This window comes from Scyliorhinus canicula, chromosome 16 (assembly GCF_902713615.1).
Source record: "Scyliorhinus canicula chromosome 16, sScyCan1.1, whole genome shotgun sequence".
NCBI classification, from domain to species: domain Eukaryota; kingdom Metazoa; phylum Chordata; class Chondrichthyes; order Carcharhiniformes; family Scyliorhinidae; genus Scyliorhinus; species Scyliorhinus canicula.
In genome coordinates, this window is record NC_052161.1 from 29,712,920 (window position 1) to 29,734,482 (window position 21,563).

Consider the following 21,563-nt stretch of genomic DNA (forward strand, 5'->3'; position numbering starts at 1 on the left):
GCGCATTCTCACATGGACACGCCTCTGATCATTTCTGTCCTTGTTATCCACTTTAACGGGTTTGTGTTTGCAGGCCAAGGAACACAAGGAAAAGGAGCGTTTGGAACGGAGGTTGTTGGAGGAATTAATCAAGATGTTCATGGACTCGGATTCATTTTATTATAGCCTGACCTATGACCTTACGAATTCTGTGCAGAGACTAAGTGCCTCTGAAAAGAGAGGGGAATCAATATGGCAGAGGGTAAGATTTTCTGCAATAGTAACTGCTCCCCATTGTTAGCTGGAGAGGGCCATTATCAAACGTAGCAAACATATGTGACTGCAATCTTTGTTCTCTCAGCTAGCCTATACAATTCCTAACATTTCTTTAAAAATTTAATTCGACAAGGAAGGGTCACCTCTTAACTCACAGAAGAGGATGTATCTTCTGTTTTAACGAGCCACAGGGCTGCTCGTCACTCCATCCCCATCTTCCTGCCAGTTAGGTCTTGCAAAGAAGGCAACCTAACCAGGGAAAAACTGACTGCTTGCCATTTGTAATGTGTGAGCACCTCCCACAGTACTTGCAACAGTCCCCAACTGCAACCTCCTTTTAGGCTGAAGTGGGCGTAGGAGGATAAAAAGCAAGTATTTGGAAATAACTCTCCCAAGTGTTGGTTTGTTTTGATTTCTTGTCGGCTGTCATGCCAACTCCATCATCTTTCTGGCTCCACTCTCCAGTTATAACCCTCTTTTTGATCGCATGCACTGGCATTCCCTTCCTTTTTTAAATTTAATGCGCCCAATTCTCTTTTTTTCCCCCTCAATTAAGGGGCAATGTAACGTGGCCAATTCACCTACCCTGCACACCCTTGGGTTGTGGAGGTGAGACCCACGCAGACATGAGAATGTGCAGACTCCACACGGCCAGTGACCCGGGGCCGTGATTGAACCCGGGTCCGGGACGCTGTGAGGCAGCAGTGTTAACCACCGTGCCACCATTCCGCTTGCTGCCATTCCCTTCCCGAGACCCCCTCCTGCCTATCCGTTAAAGAACCCACCTCTTAGACTGCACCTCCCAAGCTTGGTATCTATTTCCACGGCACCTCTGCAGTGCCATTGGGTATTTTATGAAGTTGCAGTCCAGGTTATTGTTCTATTTGAACCAGTCACTTGGATTTACTGGAACATGTTTCACAATAATTACTATGTTGGGGAGCTTGGATTCAAGTTGCTAGTTCGGATAGAACACCGGAAAAAGAGAGGATCTGTTATCAAAATGAGGGATACTAAACATTAACAGACACGTACAGTAATAGGCTGCTAATTGATCATGTCTTTCCTCTTTTGCTAGGTCGATGATAGGTTTTTTTGGAATAAGCACATGATTGATGACCTGATTAACTTAAATGTAAGTAGCTGAAAAACATCATTAGTTTATATGAGTGTGTATGTACTCCATATCCAACACCACCCCAGGTCACCTCATCATTCTCTAGGGTGAGGTTTTAAAGGAGCCTGAGCTAGGCCTTGCGTGTAATTCGGGGTAAACATCAATGACATTCTGGTGTCCGAATGGTAGAAGAGAACATCATCATCTGTCTGTGATAATTAGCCCAGCACGTAGAGCCTTATTATTCAAATTTGCTACATTCGAATTGAAGTTCGGGGAAATCAATGCTGATGGATCAGTTTCGCTCTCACAAACCATATGATGTTTAATCACCGTCACTGGAATACAGAAACAAACTACCAAGTTGCCAGGACCTGACTGCACCCTCTAGATGTATATTCTGACTAATGGTTTCCATAGAATGCCTACAGTGCATTCAGAAGGAGGCCATTCGGCCCATTGGATCTGCACCGGCCCTCTGAAGGAGCACCCTAACTCGGCTTACTCCCCCGCTCTATCCCTGTAACCCCACATATTGATCATGGTCAATCCACCTAACCTGCACATCTTTGGACGATTGGAGGAAACCCGCGCTGAGACTGGGAGAACTTGCAAACTCCACACAGACAGTAACCCACGGCTGGAATTGAACCCAGTGCTAACCACTGTGCCCTGTGCTGTCCACATTTTACTCTATATCCCTTTAAAACCTGAGGTGAACAAAAAATCTAGCAAACACTGATTGAAAATTAATCACTTGCGGAAGAGGGTTCCAGACCTCTACCAAACTTTCGTTTGTTGACACGCTTGCTAATTTCAGACCTGAAGTTTCAAGGTGTGCTCTGGGGTCTTTGCATCCATCTCAGAACAAATGGCTTAACACCTTATCCAAATGGAGTACTCCCTCCGTACTGCTGTCGAGTTTCAAATGAAATTTTTGGTCTCCAGTCCCTTGGAGTGGATCTTACCGGGAGGCTGAAATGCTACCAACTAAGACACAGCTGGCACAAACGTCTAGCTTCAATATGATTCCCAGTTCTGAATTCCACAACCCACAGAAATATCTTCTCCCCACCTACTTTAATACCTCTTTTTTTTGTTGTGGAAATGTTTATTATTGAGTTTGCATATTTTATATCGCAACAAATTATAAGTTATACATTATCAGAAAAAATATGTAAAAAACAACACTTATACTTGCAAGCGAACATCTTCATAATAACAACTGTGGCCGTGACCCCTCATTCAATCCCCCCCACCTTAATATCTTGAAGATTTTCATCAAATCAGCCTGTAACCGTTTGCAATTAAATATTTGTCATTGCTTCAAATTTTTGGTTTTTCTTTTGACGAAGAGAATTATTTCATAAATTACATTATCTGATCTCAATGAGATGAAAGTCTTTTGTTCCTTCATCCCTTAATGCTCAACCATTTCCGAATCGATTCCCCTCATTTGATTAATCTGGGCGGGAACATTTGATTTGATTTTCTTGCAGACGATTATCGAAGACATCACTGGTTAATTTAAAGACCAGCTTGGTTGGATCTGTATCACACCGGGGTGGAATTCGATTAGAATCCGTTTGACTATATCCGTCTGTTCTTGCAGCTGGAAACCTTTCGGCTAAATTCAAGGTTTTGTGCAACTGTCCCGCCTTAAGTTTGTTTTGTCACAAATCTGCAAGAGGTTTCAGGGCTGCTTTCATTAACCAGAGTTCTGTGCAGCAACACTCAATAATGCTCAAAAATAGCTCAGTGGCATTTTAGCTTTGTATCATTATAACCCCTTGCAGTTGAGCGTTGCAAGATAGATTTTTATTAGGAATATTTCCAATAGAAATTTGATGCAGCACATTCCCTACTATCTTTCAGCTCTCTTCGCTCGTCCGTCACAATGAAGTAAATTTAGCAAATGCCAGAAAGAGAAATTCTGTAGCTCCTTTCATGACCTGAGGTCATCAATGCTTTGCAAACCAATTTTCAAATGTAGTCATTGTTGTAATGTGGGAAACACAGCAACCAATTTCCACACTAAGGCCATGTTATAATGAGTAGATAATCTGTGATAGTGTAGCTAATTGAGAAACAAAGGCTGGCTACGACACTGGGGAATCACTTCCCATTCCACGTCGAATCTGTGCAATGGGATCTTTTGCACCCACCTGAGAGAACCGATGGTCTAACATCTCATCGGAAAGATGGGACCGCTGACACTGCAGCATTCCCTCCGTACTGCCGTAGGGTTTCAGCTTAGATTTTTGCACTCCAGCTTCTTGGAGTGGGGTCTGACCAGGAGACACAAATACTACCAACTGAGAGACATCTGACATTGCAAAGGATGAGGAGAAAGAGATGTCTCCTAACCTGATGTAGAGGACTGATGTCAGAAAAATTTAAATGTTCCTTTGAGCAAAGAGAGGATGGGCAAGGAACCCTGTAAATCGGTGGTGGGCAACCTATGGCCCTGCGGCCCATCTGGGTTCTGAGTGCAGCCCAGGAGACATTTTGTTGTCTGCCCACGTGCAGTGTTGCCACGTTCTGCTGGTTTCCATCCACTTGGCTTTTTCCTGACCTGAATGACAAAGTGCATTACGTGAGGGCAAGTAAAGTGAGCTACATGCTGACTGCACACAACATTGACTGTGAGAATCGTGTGCTTCCTCTGCATCCACAGTGTAAAGGTCTATTTTGATTTTACCACTTGTAGCTGATATATATGAATGATTAAGCATTTTCTGTATCTTGTGACATGTTCTACATGCATTAAATGTATTCATAGAATCATAGAATTTACAGTGCAGAAGGAGGCCATTCGGCCAATTGAGTCTGCGCCCCGTCCCCACGCCTTGGCCCCGCCCCCACGCTTCCGCCCTACCTTTTTGGTCACTAAGGGCAATTTAGCATGGCCAATCCACCTAATCTGCACAACTTTGGACTGTGGGAGGAAACCGGAGCACCCGAAGGAAGCCCACGCGCACACGGGGAGAACGTGCAGACTCCGCACAGACAGTGAACCAAGCTGGGAATTGAACCTGGGAACCTGCAGCTGTGAAGCAGCTGTGCTAAGTACTGTGCTACCGTGCTGCCCATTCGATCTTATTCAAGGGCCATGTGTAGTGAACAAGCCCCATTTCAATTTTGCGGCTCACTGAGATGAAGGAGGGCCACTCATGCGGCCCACTCACTAGCCCAGGTTGCCCATCACTCCTGTAAATTCTGCTCCCATCAAATTACTGATCCCTGGATTAATCCCTTGCGTGCATTGCATTAATCACTTTTTCTTCCAGACAAACCTACCAAGGGACTCTCGTCTCTTATTTAAAGCCAAAACTAATTGACTGCAGTGAATAATCTTCTCTCCCATCCCTACCATAGGATTTCTTTTTGTGACCCCCATTTCTGAAGTTTTGCCGGTGCTTTTATAAACAGGTCAGTGGATAACATGATTTGTTCCCGGTTCTGTCTCTGGTTTCCTCCTCATCTAGCCACAATGGCATTGCAGCATACACGTGTAAAATGTGCTGTGTACCGTATGAAAACTTATCTAAAAATAGCCCAATTTACATATTCTGACCTCCAGAGTTAGTAGTTTCAATAAGTCTGTGTTTTTCCTCCTCCCCCACAATGCACCATCCACTTGGCTGGTTATTTTGACAGTCTGTTTGTGGTGTACTATAAATTATAGCAAGAAGCATCACAGGGAAGAGTAGGCGCTCGGCGGAGGTCGACCCGGTTCTGAAAAAAATTGTATTTACTGTGCCTGGGCTCTTAATTATTCAGCATAAAGTGGATTGCAATTTTAGCTCCATGGGACATCGAGTTGATTTGTTGCACAAGACTTCATTCAGTGTTAGAGGACATAAATCATTTCTGCAGCGGGGATATGCAAAGCCTTTTCAAAGCTTCAGAACATATTAACCAATTGAGCTGAAATAGGCCGCAGCTTATTCAGCGTTTAGGCCTCTGGGTTTGAATACTGTGTCTTCAACTACAGACTGATGTCAAGTCAATGTTGCATGATGGTTGCAGACAATTTTCAGCAGGTGAATGTTTGTTCCCTAATTTTTTGATCCCAGAAAAGTATCAATTCTCCTCCCTATCCCTGTTTTTCTACATTCCTCTACTCATCAACAATTTTACAGTGTTCACATGTGCCTCCACAGCCCTCTTAATGGAATCCAACACTGGAAGATCTTTGTCTTAACAAAAGAGAGGGATGATACAGATATTGTAGTTGTGGAGGAACAATGTGGAATATTTCATTGCATATCTAATGAAATATTAGATGGGGTAAATGTAGCGCCAGAAGGACTATTATGTGGTTTGGGAGGAAATAAATTGCTATGCTGGGATAGATGTATCCCAGGCTGCACAGAGAAGCAAGGGAGAGAATACCAGAGGCTCTGATTCTCATTTTTCAGACATCTCCTGATGGTGCTGGAGGACTCTGAATATTTGACCATTAAAAAAAAAAACAAGGCAGCAAGGAGTGGACCGAGCAATTAAGAGGCCAGTCAGCCTTGGTGATGGCAAATTATTGGATTGGACTTGAGGAGTGATATGAATTGTCGTCAAACCAGACACTGATTAATCAAGGGTAGTCGGGATGGATTTAAGAGAAGACCAGGCCTGATTGACATAATTTGAAATTGTGATGTGTTGATGATGGTCACATGTTTTGGCTGTATGGATTCGAGACGAACCTTTGACCAAGCCCACGTGGCAGACTGGTTCGGAAAGTAAAAAGCTGTGAAGCAGCAGTGATGGCAGCTGAAGCGTATACTGCACGTCTGCCGAAAGGAGACGGACATAAATTATTCACAGGTAATTGGAAATAGTTCTGCAGACATCTTCAGATAAAGTGTGAAATATTCTTGTCCCGCAGGTCCCTGATGCGCATTTCTGGATTGTTCCAGTAATCCAAGGGTTCGTCCAGATTGAAGAACTGGTTGTCAATTATAACGAATCCTCAGACGATGAGAAGAGCAGTCCAGAAACCCCGTCACAGGAACAGTGTGTGGATGATGTCCACCCAAGATTCTTGGTGGCAATTATTTCGAGGCGGAGTCGGCATAGAGCAGGTACAGAAACTCAACTGTAAAATCACATATCACCACAGCAAGGAGCAGAAAGCTGTTCAAGTGCTTGATTTATAACCACCTAATGGTCCCTACGATTTGTTTTGGCGGAATTCTTCAGAGACTCGTTACTGTTCTATCTGTTCTTGTATCTGAGTGAGATTTAATCAAAAGCTTTAACGCGTTAGTGTTTGCATTCAGATCGGCTTCAGCAAAGCTAATGAGGCACCTCGGTGCTTGATGCACATTTTTCTGTCATTTGGTACCCAGAGCAATTCATCCATTCATTTGTAACTAACTTTTTAATTTGGGATTACCGAAATGTGAGCGGAATTTGTAGTGAAATGCGAAGTTCAGTTCTTCCTCCTTGTGACTTTTATTTTCTGGCCACTGAGTGATGCCAGAACAATCGGGCTGTGCAGTTTTGAAAAAATTATTTGGAATGCTATTTGTCTCCGTACTCTGAATTTGTTTTGGAGTAACAGACCTGTTTTCCTAAAGGGCGCTCCTTTAAAACCTAGCTATTTGAATAGGGCCACCTGTCTTATTATCTCTTATGTGGCTCAGTGTTTTATTCCATTGTGGAGTGCCATGCCATACCATTGTGTGTCAAAGGTGTGCATAAATGCAGTTAATTTGTTTGGATTCCTCTTCTGTGCATAATTGCTTTTTATTCTACAGTTTTATTCGATGTTTCTACAAATATATAAAACAAAAAAGAGTGGCTAAGGTAAATATTGGTCCTTTAGAGGATGGGAAGGGAGTTTTAATAATAGGAGATGAGGAAATGGCTGAGGAACTGAACAGGTTTTTGGGTCGGTCTTCACAGTGGAAGACACAAATAACATGCCAGTGACTGATAGAAATGAGGCTATGACCGGTGAGGACCTTGAGAGGATTGTTATCACTAAGGAGGTAGTGATAGGCAAGGTAATGGGGCTAAAGGTAGACAAGTCTCCTGGCCCTGATGGAATGCACCCCACAGTGCTAAAAGAGATGGCTAGGGAAATTGCAGATGCATTAGTGATGATTTACCAAAATTCATTAGACTCTGGGGTGGTCCCGGCGGATTTTGAAATTAGCAAACGTGACACCACTGTTTTAAAAAAAGAGGTAGGCAGAGAGCAGGTAATTATAGGCCTGTGAGCTTAACTTCGGTAGTAGGGAAGATACTGAAATCTATCATCAAGGAAGAAATAGCGAGGCAGACTCAGCATGGGTTCATAAAGGGCAGGTCGTGCCTAACTAATTTAGTGGAATTTTTTGAGGACATTACCAGTGCAGTAGATAACGGGGAGCCTGTGGTATATCTGGATTTCCAGAAAGCCTTTGACAAGGTGCCACACAAAAGGTTGCTGCATAAGATAAAGATGCATGGCAGCAGGGTAGCATGGTGGTTAGCATAAATGCTTCACAGCTCCAGGGTCCCAGGTTCGATTCCCGGCTGGGTCACTGTCTGTGTGGAGTCTGCACGTCCTCCCCCTGTGTGCGTGGGTTTCCTCCGGGTGCTCCGGTTTCCTCCCACAGTCCAAAGATGTGCGGGTTAGGTGGATTGGCCATGCTAAATTGCCCGTAGTGTCCTAATAAAAGTAAGGTTAAGGGGGGGTTGTTGGGTTACGGGTATAGGGTGGATACGTGGGCTTGAGTAGGGTGATCATGGCTCGGCACAACATTGAGGGCCGAAGGGCCTGTTCTGTGCTGTACTGTTCTATCTATTAAGGGTAAAGTAGTAGCATGGATAGAGGATTGGTTAATTAATAGAAAGCAAAGAGTGGGGATTAATGGGTGTTACTCTGGCTGGCAATCAGTAGCTAGTGGTGTCCCTCGGGGATCTGTGTTGGGCCCACAATTGTTCACAATTTACATAGATGATTTGGAGTTGGGGACCAAGGGCAATGTGTCCAAGTTTGCAGATAACACTAAGATAAGTGGTAAAGCGAAAAGTGCAGAGGATACTGGAAGTCTGCAGAGGGATTTGGATAGGTTAAGTGAATGGGCTAGGGTCTGGCAGATGGAATACAATGTTGACAAATGCGAGGTTATCCATTTTGGTAGGAGTAACAGCAAACAGGATTATTATTTAAATGATAAAATATTAAAGCATGCTGCTGTGCAGAGAGACCTGGGTGTGCTAGTGCATGAGTCGCAAAGTTGGTTTACAGGTGCAACAGGTGATTAAGAAGGCAAATGGAATTTTGTCCTTCATAAAAAAATAAAATAAAAAATCACTTTATTGTCACGAGTAGGCTTCAATGAAGTTACTGTGAAAAGCCCCTAGTCGCCACATTCCGGCGCCTGTCCGGGGAGGCTGGTACGGGAAGGCTGCTAGAGGGATGGAGTTTAAGACTAGGGAGGTTATGCTGCAATTGTATAAGGTGTTAGTGAGGCTACACCTGGAGTATTGTGTTCAGTTTTGGTCTCCTTACTTGAGAAAGGACGTACTGGCACTGGAGGGTGTGCAGAGGAGATTCACTAGGTTAATCCCAGAGCTGAAGGGGTTGAATTATGAGGAGAGGTTGAGTAGACTGGGACTGTACTCATTGGAATTTAGAAGGATGAGGGAGGATCTTGTAGAAACATATAAAATTAAGAAGGGAATAGATAGGATAGATGCGGGCAGGTTGTTTCCACTGGCGGGTGAAAGCAGAACTAGGGGGAATAGCCTCAAAATAAGGGGAAGTAGATTTAGGACTGAGTTTAGGAGGAACTTCTTCACCCAAAGGTTTGTGAATCTATGGAATTCCTTTCCCGGTGAAGCAGTTGAGGCTCCTTCATTACATGTTTTTAAGGTAAAGATAGATAGTTTTTTGAAGAATAAAGGGATGGGTGGGTGGGTGGGTGGGTGGGTGTTCAGGGAGGGTGGGTGTTCAGGCCGGAAAGTGGAGCTGAGTCCACAAAAGATCAGCCATGGTCTCATTGAATGGTGGAGCAGGCTTGAGGGGCCAGATGGCCTACTCCTGCTCCTAGTTCTTATGTTCTTATGAGTACAACAGTATGTACATCGTTAACCAGGACAGCAATTATTGCTCTTGAGAAGGTGATGGTGAACTGTTTCCTGAACTGCTGAAGTCAATGTGATGTTGGTGCACCCTGTCAGGGAGGGGATTGCAGGATTTGGATTCAGCAATAATATTTGAACGGTGTAGTTCCAAGTCAGGATGATGTGTGACTTGGGAGGGGAACTTGCAGGTACTGACGTTCCCATGCCTCTGCTGTCCTTGTCCTTCTGGGTAGTCGAGGTCACAGGTTTGGAAGGTGTTGTTGAAATACCCTTGGTGAGTGGCTGCAGTGCATGGTGTAAATGGTACACACTGCTGCCACTGTGCACCAGCTGGTGGAGTCTGGTCTTGCTGCTGAATTCCGAGCCTCTAACCGGTTCTTGATTAATATGGCTGGTACCATTCAGTTTCTGGTTAATAGTGACCCCCTGGATGTTGATAGTGGGGTTTCAGCGAAGGTAATGCCATTGCATGTCAAGTGGAGCTGGTCCAATTTGTGGTTTTGGCGATGGTCGTTGCCCAGCACTTGTGTGGCACAAATGTTATTTGCCACTTATCAACCCAAACCTGAATGTTATCCAGGTCTTGCTGAATCCAGACCTAGACCAATTCAGTATCTAAGGGATCTTGAATGGTACTAAACATTGTGCCCTGCAGCATTTTCTCTCACCGTGTGTCATAGGCCTGCAAATTGCTCCAAATAAGCTGTGATTGGACCTGCATCATGTTCCACACTATAATACAAGCATACTGATGCATGGAGTTTGCTTGGGCCAGAGAAAATAGTCATCCAAGATCACCGCACCCATGTTAATTTGCTGGAGTCAGATTATTAATGTTTTGCAATGTCATCAACTTCAGGATCGTAATATGATGGGTGTAAACGTCCTGCCAGAAAGGTGGAAATGCCCCACCTGAAGTGACAACAATTCATTTCCACTTTAAAGAGTTAGTCATCATCAGCTGTTAATAGGGGGGTGGTAGTTATTATTATTGGGGGTAGGTTATTTTTCACTTTCTTTGGGTGGGATTTATACATTTGGCTGTATGAAATTGTACTATTTGATAGTCGTTTTCTGGGAAAAAATTTCAATAAAAATATATTTTTTTAAAGGTGAAAATGCCGATGGTTTAGCTGCTTCGTATTTTTCTCCAGCTGGGCCTTTGGGTGATGACTAGTTTGTTTTGAAGCACATTTTAAAGCTCGCCAATAGTGAGCTGCGTAAACTGATAGGTGTTCGGGGTCATTTTGTTTGCTTGGAGCTGCACCTCTACCAATGCGTGCCCAATGCTTTTGACCTATAAACAAAACAATTGTGACACCAAAATGCAGGGAGCCACCATTATCATAGTGGCTGAATCGATTAGAGATTAGCCAGGCCTCCAATCACCAATTTGATGGGCTGGAGCCAAATTTAACCAGGTGATGTAAACCAATTTCGAATTTCCTGATCTATATATATGCTACTGTAACTTAGTGAATGCGCATAAAAGAAAAAAGCACCCAACCAAATTCCCACGCAAAGAAAGACAAAAATAACCTATCCCCAATAATAATAACTGCATCCACCTATTATTTAATTATTTGTAGCATAAATACATTACTGTTGCTATATTACTCTTCTCTAATTGATTCAGTACAATACTCTAGGTCATTTTGGTGAAAACAGCGTAACGAGCCTTTTCCCAGGAATGAACCCCCCCCCCATTTCTAACTGGATAAAAGCAAATGACTGCGGATGCTGGGATCTGAAGCCAAAAGAGAAAGTGCTGGAAAATCTCAGCCGGTCTGGCAGCATCTGTAAGGAGAGCAAAGAGCTAACGATTCGAGTCCAGATGACCTTTTGTCAAAGCTAAAAGACATAGAAAGTGGGAGATGTTTATACTGTGTGGGGTGAGGGAATGAAAGATGAATGAAAAAGATCCCTCACCCTCTTTCATAGAATTTACAGTGCAGAAGGAGGTCATTTGGCCCATCAAGTCTGCACCGTCTTTGGGTCACTTCTGAGGAGCAACATTTCTACTTTGAGTCGCTTGAGGAAGCAATGGACTTTGCAAGAAGGAAAGGGCTGGTAGCGGATTGAGGTGTTTGAACTTCGCTGCAGCATTCACGTTAAAGTTTTTGTTTTTGGATGTTATTTGTAATGCCTTCTGTATCGATTTGGGGCCTGCTGCAGAGCTTTGAGTGTTAAAGTTTGCATTTGCACTGAGGTGTGAATCTTAGATATTGGGTCTTTTTGATTTTCTTTGTTTCTCTTTCGGGCAATTGCGTTGGGACTGCATGCTTTTGCATATGTGTGTCCGAGGGGTGGATGGGGGAGAACAATAGGTGGGAAAATGTCTGGCGCCATGGGTGGGGGCCACCAAGCTAGCTGGGCGGGCTAACTCACAGAGCGCAGTGGGGGGTGAGCAGATGTTCTACTTGTTGAAGGGGGCTGTGTGTATAGTGCTGTTACTGGGTGGGGTGGGGGGGGGGGAACAAAAGGGCGGACGGGGTCTGCCGGAGGTGGGCCTGCGGATGCGAGGGACGCGAACTTGAGGCTGGAACAAGAAAGGTGATGGCTCATCGGTGGGGGGGGGTTACTGACAGGGGTAATGGACACTGGATATTCGGCGATCACAATCTCAGATCATGCCCCACACTGGGTTGACCTACAGGTGAGCAAGGAGGGTGGCCAACGCCCGCACTGGAGATTGGATGTCGGACTTTTAGCGGATGAGGTGGTGTGTGGGCAGGTGAGGGAATGTATCCAGAACTATCTGGAAGTTAATGACACAGGGGAAGTTTCGGCTGCAATGGTCTGGGAGGCGCAGAAGGCGGTGGTTAGAGGGGACCTGATCTCTACAGGCCCACAGGGAGAAGGAAGACAGAGCAGAGCTGGACCGACTGATAAGGGAAATACTACAGGTCGACAGGAGGTATGCGGAGACCCCAGAGGCAGGGCTTTTAAGGGAACGACGGAGGCTACAGGCGGAGTTTGGCTTGTTAACTACATGGAAGGCAGTGGAGCAACTGAGGAGGGCATGGTGGCTTTGGGATGGAGGAAATAGCAGATGGGCTAAAGGCCACGCAGTCGGTTAAAGCCCCGGGGCCGGACGGGTCCCCAGTGGAGTTTCACAAAAAGTTCTCTGGGATATTGGGGTCACTGCTGATGAGGACATTTAATGAGGCAAGGAAGAGAGGGGCGCTTCTCCCGACGATGTCACAGGCCGCGATCTCATTGGTCCTGAAGTGGGATAAGGACCCGGAGCTATGCGGGTCCTACAGACCGATCTCCTTGCTAAATGTAGACGCCAAACTGTTGGTCAAAATCTTGTCCTCTAGGATTGAAGACTGCGTTCCGGATGTGATTTGGGAGGACCAGATGGGATTCATAAAGGGTAGGTAGTTGGTGGTCAACGTAAGAAAGTTGCTGAATGTGATTATGATGCCCCCAGAGGGTAGGGGCGTATGGGTAGTGGCTGCAATGGACACAGAGAAGGCATTTGATCGGATGGAATGGGCTTATCTGTGGGAGGTACTGGGACGATTTGGATGGGGCATCATCGACTGGGTTAGACTGCTGTATCAGGCTCTCGTGGCGAGTGTACGGACGAACAGGTTGACATTTCAGGCTGCACCGGGATGCGAGGCAGGGATGTCCCCTCTCCCCACTGCTGTTTGCGTTGGCCATAGAAACGCTGGCAATTGCATTGAGAGCCTCAAAGGGCTGGAAGGGTCTGGTCCGGTGGGGAGGGGGCGGGTGGAACACAGAGTCTTGCGAGACGCAGACGACCTGCTCCTATATGCTTTGGATCCACTAGAAGAGATGGAAGAAATGATGAGGATACTGGGGGAATTTGGCTGGTTTTTGGGCTATAAATTGAACATGGGGGAAAAGTGAGATGTTCGCAATCCAGGCAAGGGGGCAGGAGAGGCGTTTGGGGGAGCTGCTGTTTAGAGTGGGTGGGGAGGGGGGGGGTGTAGCTTTCGGTACATTGGCATCCAGGTGGCTCAGGAATGGGAATGGCTACACAAGGTAAATCTGGCCCGACTAGTGGACCAAATGAAGGAGGATTTCCGAAGGTGGGACCTGCTCCCGTTGTCACTGGCTGGGAGGGTACAGACAGTGAAAATGATAGTCCTCCCCTTGGGGGAGGGGGGGGGGGGGGGGGGGGGATTATGGTGTGTGAGCGAGCGGAGGCGGCATCATGCAAGGACACTAGTTTGGGAGCATTGGTAACGGCGCCTCTGCCGTTCCCGCCAGCACGGTACTCCACCAGCCCCATGGTGGTGGCGGCCCTGAGAGTCTGGGGGCAATGGAGGAGGCATGTGGGAGCAGAGAGAGCATTGGTTTGGTCTCCAACCTGCAATAATCACCAGTTTGCCCCAGGGAGGCTGGATGGAGGGCTCTGATGTGTTCGGCAGGTTGGTTCGACGTTGACTGCAACTGGATGCAAGGAAGCTAGAAACAAACGTCTGACACAGGAGATGATCCAACACTGTTTTATTTAACTATGGACTGCTACATGTTCAGCTGTGGGTTGATACTCTACTAATCCAATTGGGGATTCTGGCATGGGTTTGTGGGTGTCATGTCCAAACTTCATACAGACTGTCACCCAAGGAAGGAATTGAACATGGGACCCTGGAGCTGTGAGGCAGCATTGCTACCACTGTGCCACCGTGCTGCCCAGGTTGCAGGTTGTGCTTCTATCAGCTGTCAGTTAAACAGGTTTACGTCTGGGAGGATAATAAAATTGCATTTCGGATTAGATACTAGATGGGAAATCTGCAGCATTAAAAAATATATTACAGTTTGGGAGCTGATTGCACTGTTGTGCTGCATTTTCTTCTGATGAAGGTAACCTTCATCTAAATCTCTACTTTGGCCGTGCGATTCTGCACATGCAGGCCATAACATCTTGGCCAGTGAGCATGTAGTCAGTTAGTGTTAGATAATGTTTTTTTTTCTCCCTGTCCATAATTGGTATGTTTTGTATGGAAAGAAGGGTATCTTAACTTTCGAAGTATGAGATCAAATTAATTAATTCAACAGCAAGTTTTCATGAGTCAACGTTAATTATTCTCACACACATGCCCCGAATCAGTGCAGTGTCATGCTCTAGATCTCTTTCACATATACAAATTGGGTATAGTTAGAGTGCACATTTGTGGATATTGCAAGTCATTCAGTGTATGATTTCTGGTCTTCCAAGTGGCTGGCTTGTGGTTTCTTGAACGTGGGTTCAATGATTTAAATTTGAATCAAGTGTCTTGTAAAGTGAAGGGTTTTGAGATTTCTTGTTGTCAAGTAACTAGCAGGTTGGTTGTCGGGTGAACTGTGAAACTGTAGCAGGACAGGTTCTTTGGCTGCTTGATGACATGCAGCAAGTTAGAGTCTGGTTCTCGGACTGGCAGATGATTTATGATTCTGCAGCATCTGCTGGGCCCATAGAGTAATAAGGTGCAGTCCTTGAAGCCAGTTTCAATCTTTTTAAAAAATCTTTGTGGGCGTCACTTGCTGGGCCATGCCTATCCCTGAGGGCATTTAAGAGTCCAGCAGGCCAGCTGCACGGTTCGATTCCTGTACCAGCCTCCCCGGACAGGCGCCGGAATGTGCCGACTCGTGACAATAAGCGATTTTCATTTCATTTCATTACGGGTCTCGAGTCACATGTAGATCAGACCAGGTAAAGATGACAGATTTCCTTCCCTATGATGGATTTTTTTATTGACAATTGACAATGGTTTCATGTTCACCTTTTTTTTGTTTTAAGATTTATAATTCCAGATTTTTGTTTAATTGAATTCAAATTTCACCCTCTGCCATGGTGGGATTTGAACCCAGGTCCCCAGAGCATAACTCTGGGTCTTTGGATGACTAGTTGAGTGACAGTGCCGCTGCCTCCCCTGCTGAGGTAACATTTCTGAGGCCCACCTAGTCTAGATTGGATGGGAGGGACCATTGCGGTGCAAGGCAACTGTTGTGTTTGGATCTTCCATTTTCTTCAGTATGAAATATGGAGACAGTCTCCATAGTCTTTATGTTTGCCCATCCATAAATCAAGTGTGAATTCCACAAATGACTGGAAGGTACCCACCACTATGTTGTTTAGATTGCCAGAGACTTCATACTGTCTATAGTCTATTTGCTAAAAGTCACAAGATGGGACAGTCACCGTAACAACTTGTTCATGTCCAATTTTTAAAAGTATTTATTGAAATGTCATTCTGTGACATTATACTGACATGCCCAGTGCAGGTAATATGATGTGGCTGCACAATGAATCTCCGCACATCTGTGTGCTACGATACTGCACCATGCTGTCTGTCCCCAAAAGCACCGCTCTTTCTGATGGAACAAACTTCTACCAGACACTCTGAAGATGGTGAGAATGTCCCAATATTATAAAATGTGTCCTTTGTTTTTTTAAATCCGGGAAGCTACCTTAAAGCCAACAGTTCCATGAAACCCGCTCAATCAGAGTCCACAACTGAAGACAACCAGTGCTTGAAATCCGAAATAATTTTCAGTAAGCACTTTCTCTGAATGGATCAATGTTGTTTAATTTAGCAAAGGAATTTTATTCAAGGTTGGGCTTCGTTGGATAATGGCCATGTTCATAATAGTTGCACAGATTTAAGAGGGCAGCTCTGATTTTCCAGAGATTGGCGGCTTATGGCAGATTTCTAGATTTGCATTTTGATAGGTCCACAGAGCCGTGACTGTAGATGGGGACTGTAGTGCTCACTGTCACTGACTCGTGTGTAGCTGTGAGAGACATGAAGTACATCTATCCTGTGCAACTGTGCAGTTTTTTTCTGAGAACTGTCTATCGGCAATTATATCACAACTGGAGGAGGAGCTTCAGCCACTTGATCTGTTAGCAGTCCTATCATTATTTGGATTGCAAGGGAAACCTTATCTCCAATGTCTCTGCATTGATGCTGGGGTTGTAAAATCCCAAAGGAAGTAAAATCCACAGCGATAGAAGCTGAAGATTAATCTAGCGCTAAGGCAAGGGAGCAGCACAGTAGAGTTAGTCCTCGATTATTCTACTAGATAGGCAGGACAGATATGATCGGTCAACAGGCCTCCTGCTTAACTGTAAATTTCCACATCGTTTTTGCTTCAGTCTTGTAGATCATAAGTCAGGCAGCATCTGTGAAAGAGAAACATGAGTTAACGCTTCAGATTCATGACAGTTTTGTCAGCGTTCTGGGTTATCAACATTTTAATTCTGTTTCTCCTGCCACAGATACTGCCAGAGCTGCAGAGTGTTCTCCAGTGTTTGTTTTTATTCCAGATTTCCAGCATCCAAAGCATTTTGCTTTTGCAATTTTATATCTTCTCGCGACTAGTTTAATTCGGCTTTCTTTTGTAAACAGACAATTCACTCCTGTTAATATACCCTGGATAGTGCTGTGGGAATATTAGACCTTTATTTACACAGTGACATATCCTCAAAACACTTTTCATAGCAACTGAATTTGGAAACAAAAAGGTTTATGCATGCAGTCCATTTTGGTTCCTGGTCTGACACAATTGGTATAGGATCCCATAAGTGCAGAAGGAGGCCATTTGGCCCATAGCCTCTCCACCGACCCTCCGAAAGAGTATTCTACCTCGGTCCACTCCCCCACCCTGTTCCCGTAACCTAACCTGTCCATCCCTGGGCACTAAGGGGCAATCTAGCATGACCAATCCAAACAGCCCATCTGCCAGCCCTTCACACACCAGCTGCCCGATAGTTGGCAGCATCTTCGGCTACCTACAGTTATAATGAAGCTGAACGGAAGCTTGAGGACTGGCTCCTTCTGTTGCTATTGGGCACTTTATAGCTGCTTGGCATTAATTGATTTTAATAACCTTAACAATAGCGTCCACTTTCTCTTCAGTAAATGCTAAGGATGCGGGATGAATGTGTAACAGGGTTATTCTTTGATGTTTTAACTTGAGATCTGGAAATTAAGTCGAAGCATAGAATAAATTCCAGTTGATTAATCTGAGGGCATTTCATTTGAAGCTTTTGCTGAACAGTTACAGCGGCAGGTTTGTCCTGTTCATTCAACCTAGAATTTAGAGTCCTTGAACGTTGTTTGTGGCAAAGGAAGCTCCAGCCTTGTGACGAAGGCTTGAGTTATTGGCAAATTGTCTGACAGCCTGAGGTTTGATATCAGTTCCAGCCCCACCCCCCACCCCACCCAAACCCCTCTATTCTCACCGTCCCCTCAACCAAAACGTTAACAACATCACGGTCTCATGCATTCTGTTTGAAACAAATGATCCGGATGCGGTACTGATGGAGAGTGTTAATGAGCTGGGTGATTGTGCTGAGATTAGGGTGTATTGGAAGGTGCGAAATTGCAACTAAACTTTGACATTTGAAACTGATCCCTTGTGTTGCTCTGTTTACTTGCTATAAATATGGTGGGTAATAAGGTCTCCTTTCTTAATCCTAATTATGAGTATACTTTCAGAGTCGCCAGGTATCTCTCGATACCGCCACAAGGTTCAACCCGAATACCGATCAAAGAGCCAATACACCAGTTAGTTAGTTCAAAGTCAATACTACTTTATTTACACTCCGTGTGATCTACTCATGCACAATAACACTTCAGGCTAAACTATATCTGTCACTAACACCTATACTTAACTTCGGGTGCTCACTTGGGTCAGAGGAACAATGGCCGTTGTTCGGATCTGAGGCTGTTGGGTACAGCTAAGGTCGTCTGTCTGGTTGCGAGCATTGAACTTGAACTTACTTGCTTCTGATGGTGCTAGTGAAAGGGCCTCTCCGCTTGAGAGCCAAATCCAAGAGAGAGAACCTTTCGCAGGGGTTCCTTCTTATACTTGGAGGGGCTTTGCGCGCTTTTAGGCGGGCCTTAAACTTGGTCCCAATTAATTGGGCAGCTTCTTGATCACTGCCATCGATCTAAGCCAATAAAGGGGCGGGTGCCTTGATGGGCGTGTACTAAGTGGCCATTGGCCTTGCTTTGTTTGTGTCGTCTTGTTGGGGTAGTGGCGCCGGACTGTCCGGAACAGTATCGGTGACCTAAGCACTCGTTCTTTGTTTCCTGGAGATGGGCCATCAATATGTAAATCGACCCAGAGTTTTGGTTCCATCTGCTGACTGCCTTCTAAATATACATTCAGGCTCTGTGCCTGCTCGTTTGCTTTGCATTGTCCATTTTCCCTATAGGCTCTGCGAGTGTCCATTTTATATATTGAAAGTGGCTATCCCCAGATGGCTACACTTGGAAAGGAGGAATGTAAACTGAATCTGCTGTTTGTGCGGGCACATTACATTTTATCTAACGGCATGTTTAGCAGTCACCTCTGGGTTTAAGCATCTGGCTGTGCAGCTGTTTCTTATTTTGGGACTCGGATGATGGCACTTGTGGATCAGGCACTCTGGCCATCAAGTCCAGTCTTCCTGGAACTCTGTGCCTTAGTGTTGTTACAAATTGTTACTGGAACCCAATTCAGCAGCAAAGATTATCATGATTTTAAAAAAATATTGTACTTATCCACTTCTCTTTTGAAATATTATTCTGGTTCAGTAGGCTCCTTGCAGCTGAGTTAGAAATATAGAAAATAGGAGCAGGATGGGTCAGTTGGCCCTTCGAGCCCGCTCCTGCTCCGCCATTCAATATGATCATGGCTGATCCTCTATCTCAATACCATACCCCTGCTCTCTCCCCATTCCCCTTGACGCCTTTAGTGTCTATAAATCAGTCTGTTTGCTTAAATATATTCAGTGGCTTTGCTGCTACAGCCTTCAGTGGCAGAAATTTCTACAGATTTACCTCTGAGTGAAGGAAGTCCCCCCCCCCCCCCCCCAATCTTAGTCCTTAACGGCCTACCGTGTGTCCTGAGACTGTGGACCCTTGTCCCCTATCCATCCACCACCCCCCCCCCCCCCCCCCAAGCCCCAAGCCAGAAGCATCCTTGCATCCAGTCTGTCCAACCCTGTGAGAATTTTAAATGTTTCAATGAGATATCCTCTCATTCTTTTAAACTCTAGTGATTTCAGGCCTAGGGGCAGCACGGTAGCACAAGTGGCTCGCACTGCGGCCTCACAGCACCAGGTTCCCAGGTTCGATTCCCCGCTGGGTCACTGTCCGTGCGAAATCTGCATGTTCTCCCCATGTCTGTGTGGGTTTCCTCCGGGTGCTCCGGTTTCCTCCCACAATCCAAAGATGTGCAGATTAGGTGAATTGGCCTTGATAAATTGCCCTTAGTGACCAAAAAGGTGAGGCGGGGTTATTGGGTTACGGGAATAGGGTGGTAGTGAGGGCTAAAGTGGGTTGGTACAGACTCAATGGGCCGAATGGCCTCCTTCTGCCCTGTATTGTCTATGTTCTAGATGACCCAATCTTTACTTATTACGGCAACCCCGCTGTCCCGGAAACTAGTCCGGTGAACCTTGACTGTACTTCCTCTCGGGCAAGTATTTGAAGATAGCCTCTGGGGTGGGGAGGGGGGGGGGGGAGGGGGGGAAGAAGAGATGTTGGGTTGTGACACAATATTGCATGGGGACGGGATCATCATGTCAGTTCTGTTTCCTGAGGCGCAGAAGGTATGGTGGGACAAAAGGTTGTGTAGAACGTCATGGATTCATTCCCACTACTGAGGTTTCTGCCCATAACCAGCCTAATGTTTGTGAACATTTGTGCATCTGACCACTTTCAAATCATTAAAGTAAGTTCAAAAGTGCATGAAACCCCAAACACTTCGAATGTATGGATCTCTCAACTTCCAGAGCTCATTTCACAGAGTTCTTGCAAAAGTTTTTGGGTTTTTTTTAGTTGCCAATTCTTCTCTCAGTTACTGCCACTGAACATTGTTATTAAAGAAAAATCTTCAATTACAAAGAAATAGTAACATCGGCTAAAAGATAATAATAATAATGATCACTTATTGTCACAAGTAGGCTTCAATGAAGTTACTGTGAAAAGCCCCTAGTCGCCACATTCTGGTGCCTGTTTGGGGAGGCTGGTGCAGGAATTGAACCCACGCTGCTGGCATTGTTCTGCATTACAAGCCAGCTATTTAGCCCACTGTTCTGAACCAGCCCCTAGTTTCGGGGTGTGATTCTGAAATTAGCATTTTGGTTTATATTGTTTGCAGAACACTGGATACAGGACAACTATTTTTGTAAAGGACTAATCTCATCAAGGGGATCAGATGTCATAGTATTAATTACTCATTGACATTACTCAAGGCACTGTATATGTCAGTGCCATGCACATCAGGGGGATAGGAGTTTAGTTTCTGACCGATCAGGATAGATGTAAATTTCAAGTTTAAAAAAAATATCCACACTGAGAAAAGTGACATCGTAATAATTGCAGACTTTGATACCGTGTTTTAATTCTCATTGTTATTTTTTTTCTGGGCGCCTGGGGTTAAGGCATTGTTGAGGTCAGCATAGAACCAACTGGATTTCCTGTACTTGTTGCATGTGAATAAAGCATAGCCAACTCGTGTCACGTCTTCTTTGAATTTTTGCAGGTATGCGTTACAAGCGGCGAGGTGTGGATGAAAATGGGAATGTGGCGAATTACGTGGAGACAGAGCAGTTAATCCATGTCCATAACCACACGCTCTCGTTTGTCCTCGCACGTGGATCCGTACCGGTGTTTTGGAGTCAGATTGGGTATCGGTATAATCCTCGGCCACGGTTGGACAAAGGTAAGTGGGGGAAAAGTGGATCTCTACACTTACAAGTGATGGCAAATTGGAACTGTTCAACAGAGCAATGCTACCATCACTGAAGGAACCAATTTATTTGGTAAATTGGATCATCAAATGATTACCATAACGTATATCTTTCCCTTTATGTATAAGAATGATTGCAATGGATGGATTCCATTGGTTGAACAAAATGTGGGACAACAAAATGTTTCGATCATTTTATTGGCATCAAGTTTCATTTGCATTTATTTCCGTGACCTTTGTACAATTGGGTTTGTTAGCTTGTGCATCCACTATTAGTGCATCTTTAGATGGGAATCAGACCAATGTTAATTAAATTTACCCTAGTTTGAGTATTCATCACCATTTTAATGCCTTGTAATGAATACTAGACACTGTGGAATAGAATGATACAGCCTCTCAAATT

The 21,563-nt window shown here is 44.9% G+C and overlaps 1 protein-coding gene across 3 annotated transcripts in view; it reads left to right on the top strand.

The window, feature by feature from the left end:
- Positions 1-21,563, top strand: part of inpp5f (inositol polyphosphate-5-phosphatase F) — a 260,938-nt gene that overhangs the window by 193,066 nt on the left and 46,309 nt on the right. For all 3 annotated transcript variants that reach the window (XM_038821339.1, XM_038821340.1, XM_038821338.1), the window contains 4 exons: positions 74-241; positions 1,334-1,390; positions 6,261-6,456; positions 20,954-21,133. In XM_038821339.1, the coding sequence (XP_038677267.1) occupies positions 74-241; positions 1,334-1,390; positions 6,261-6,456; positions 20,954-21,133 (601 nt within the window). The remainder of the gene's footprint in view (positions 1-73; positions 242-1,333; positions 1,391-6,260; positions 6,457-20,953; positions 21,134-21,563) is intronic.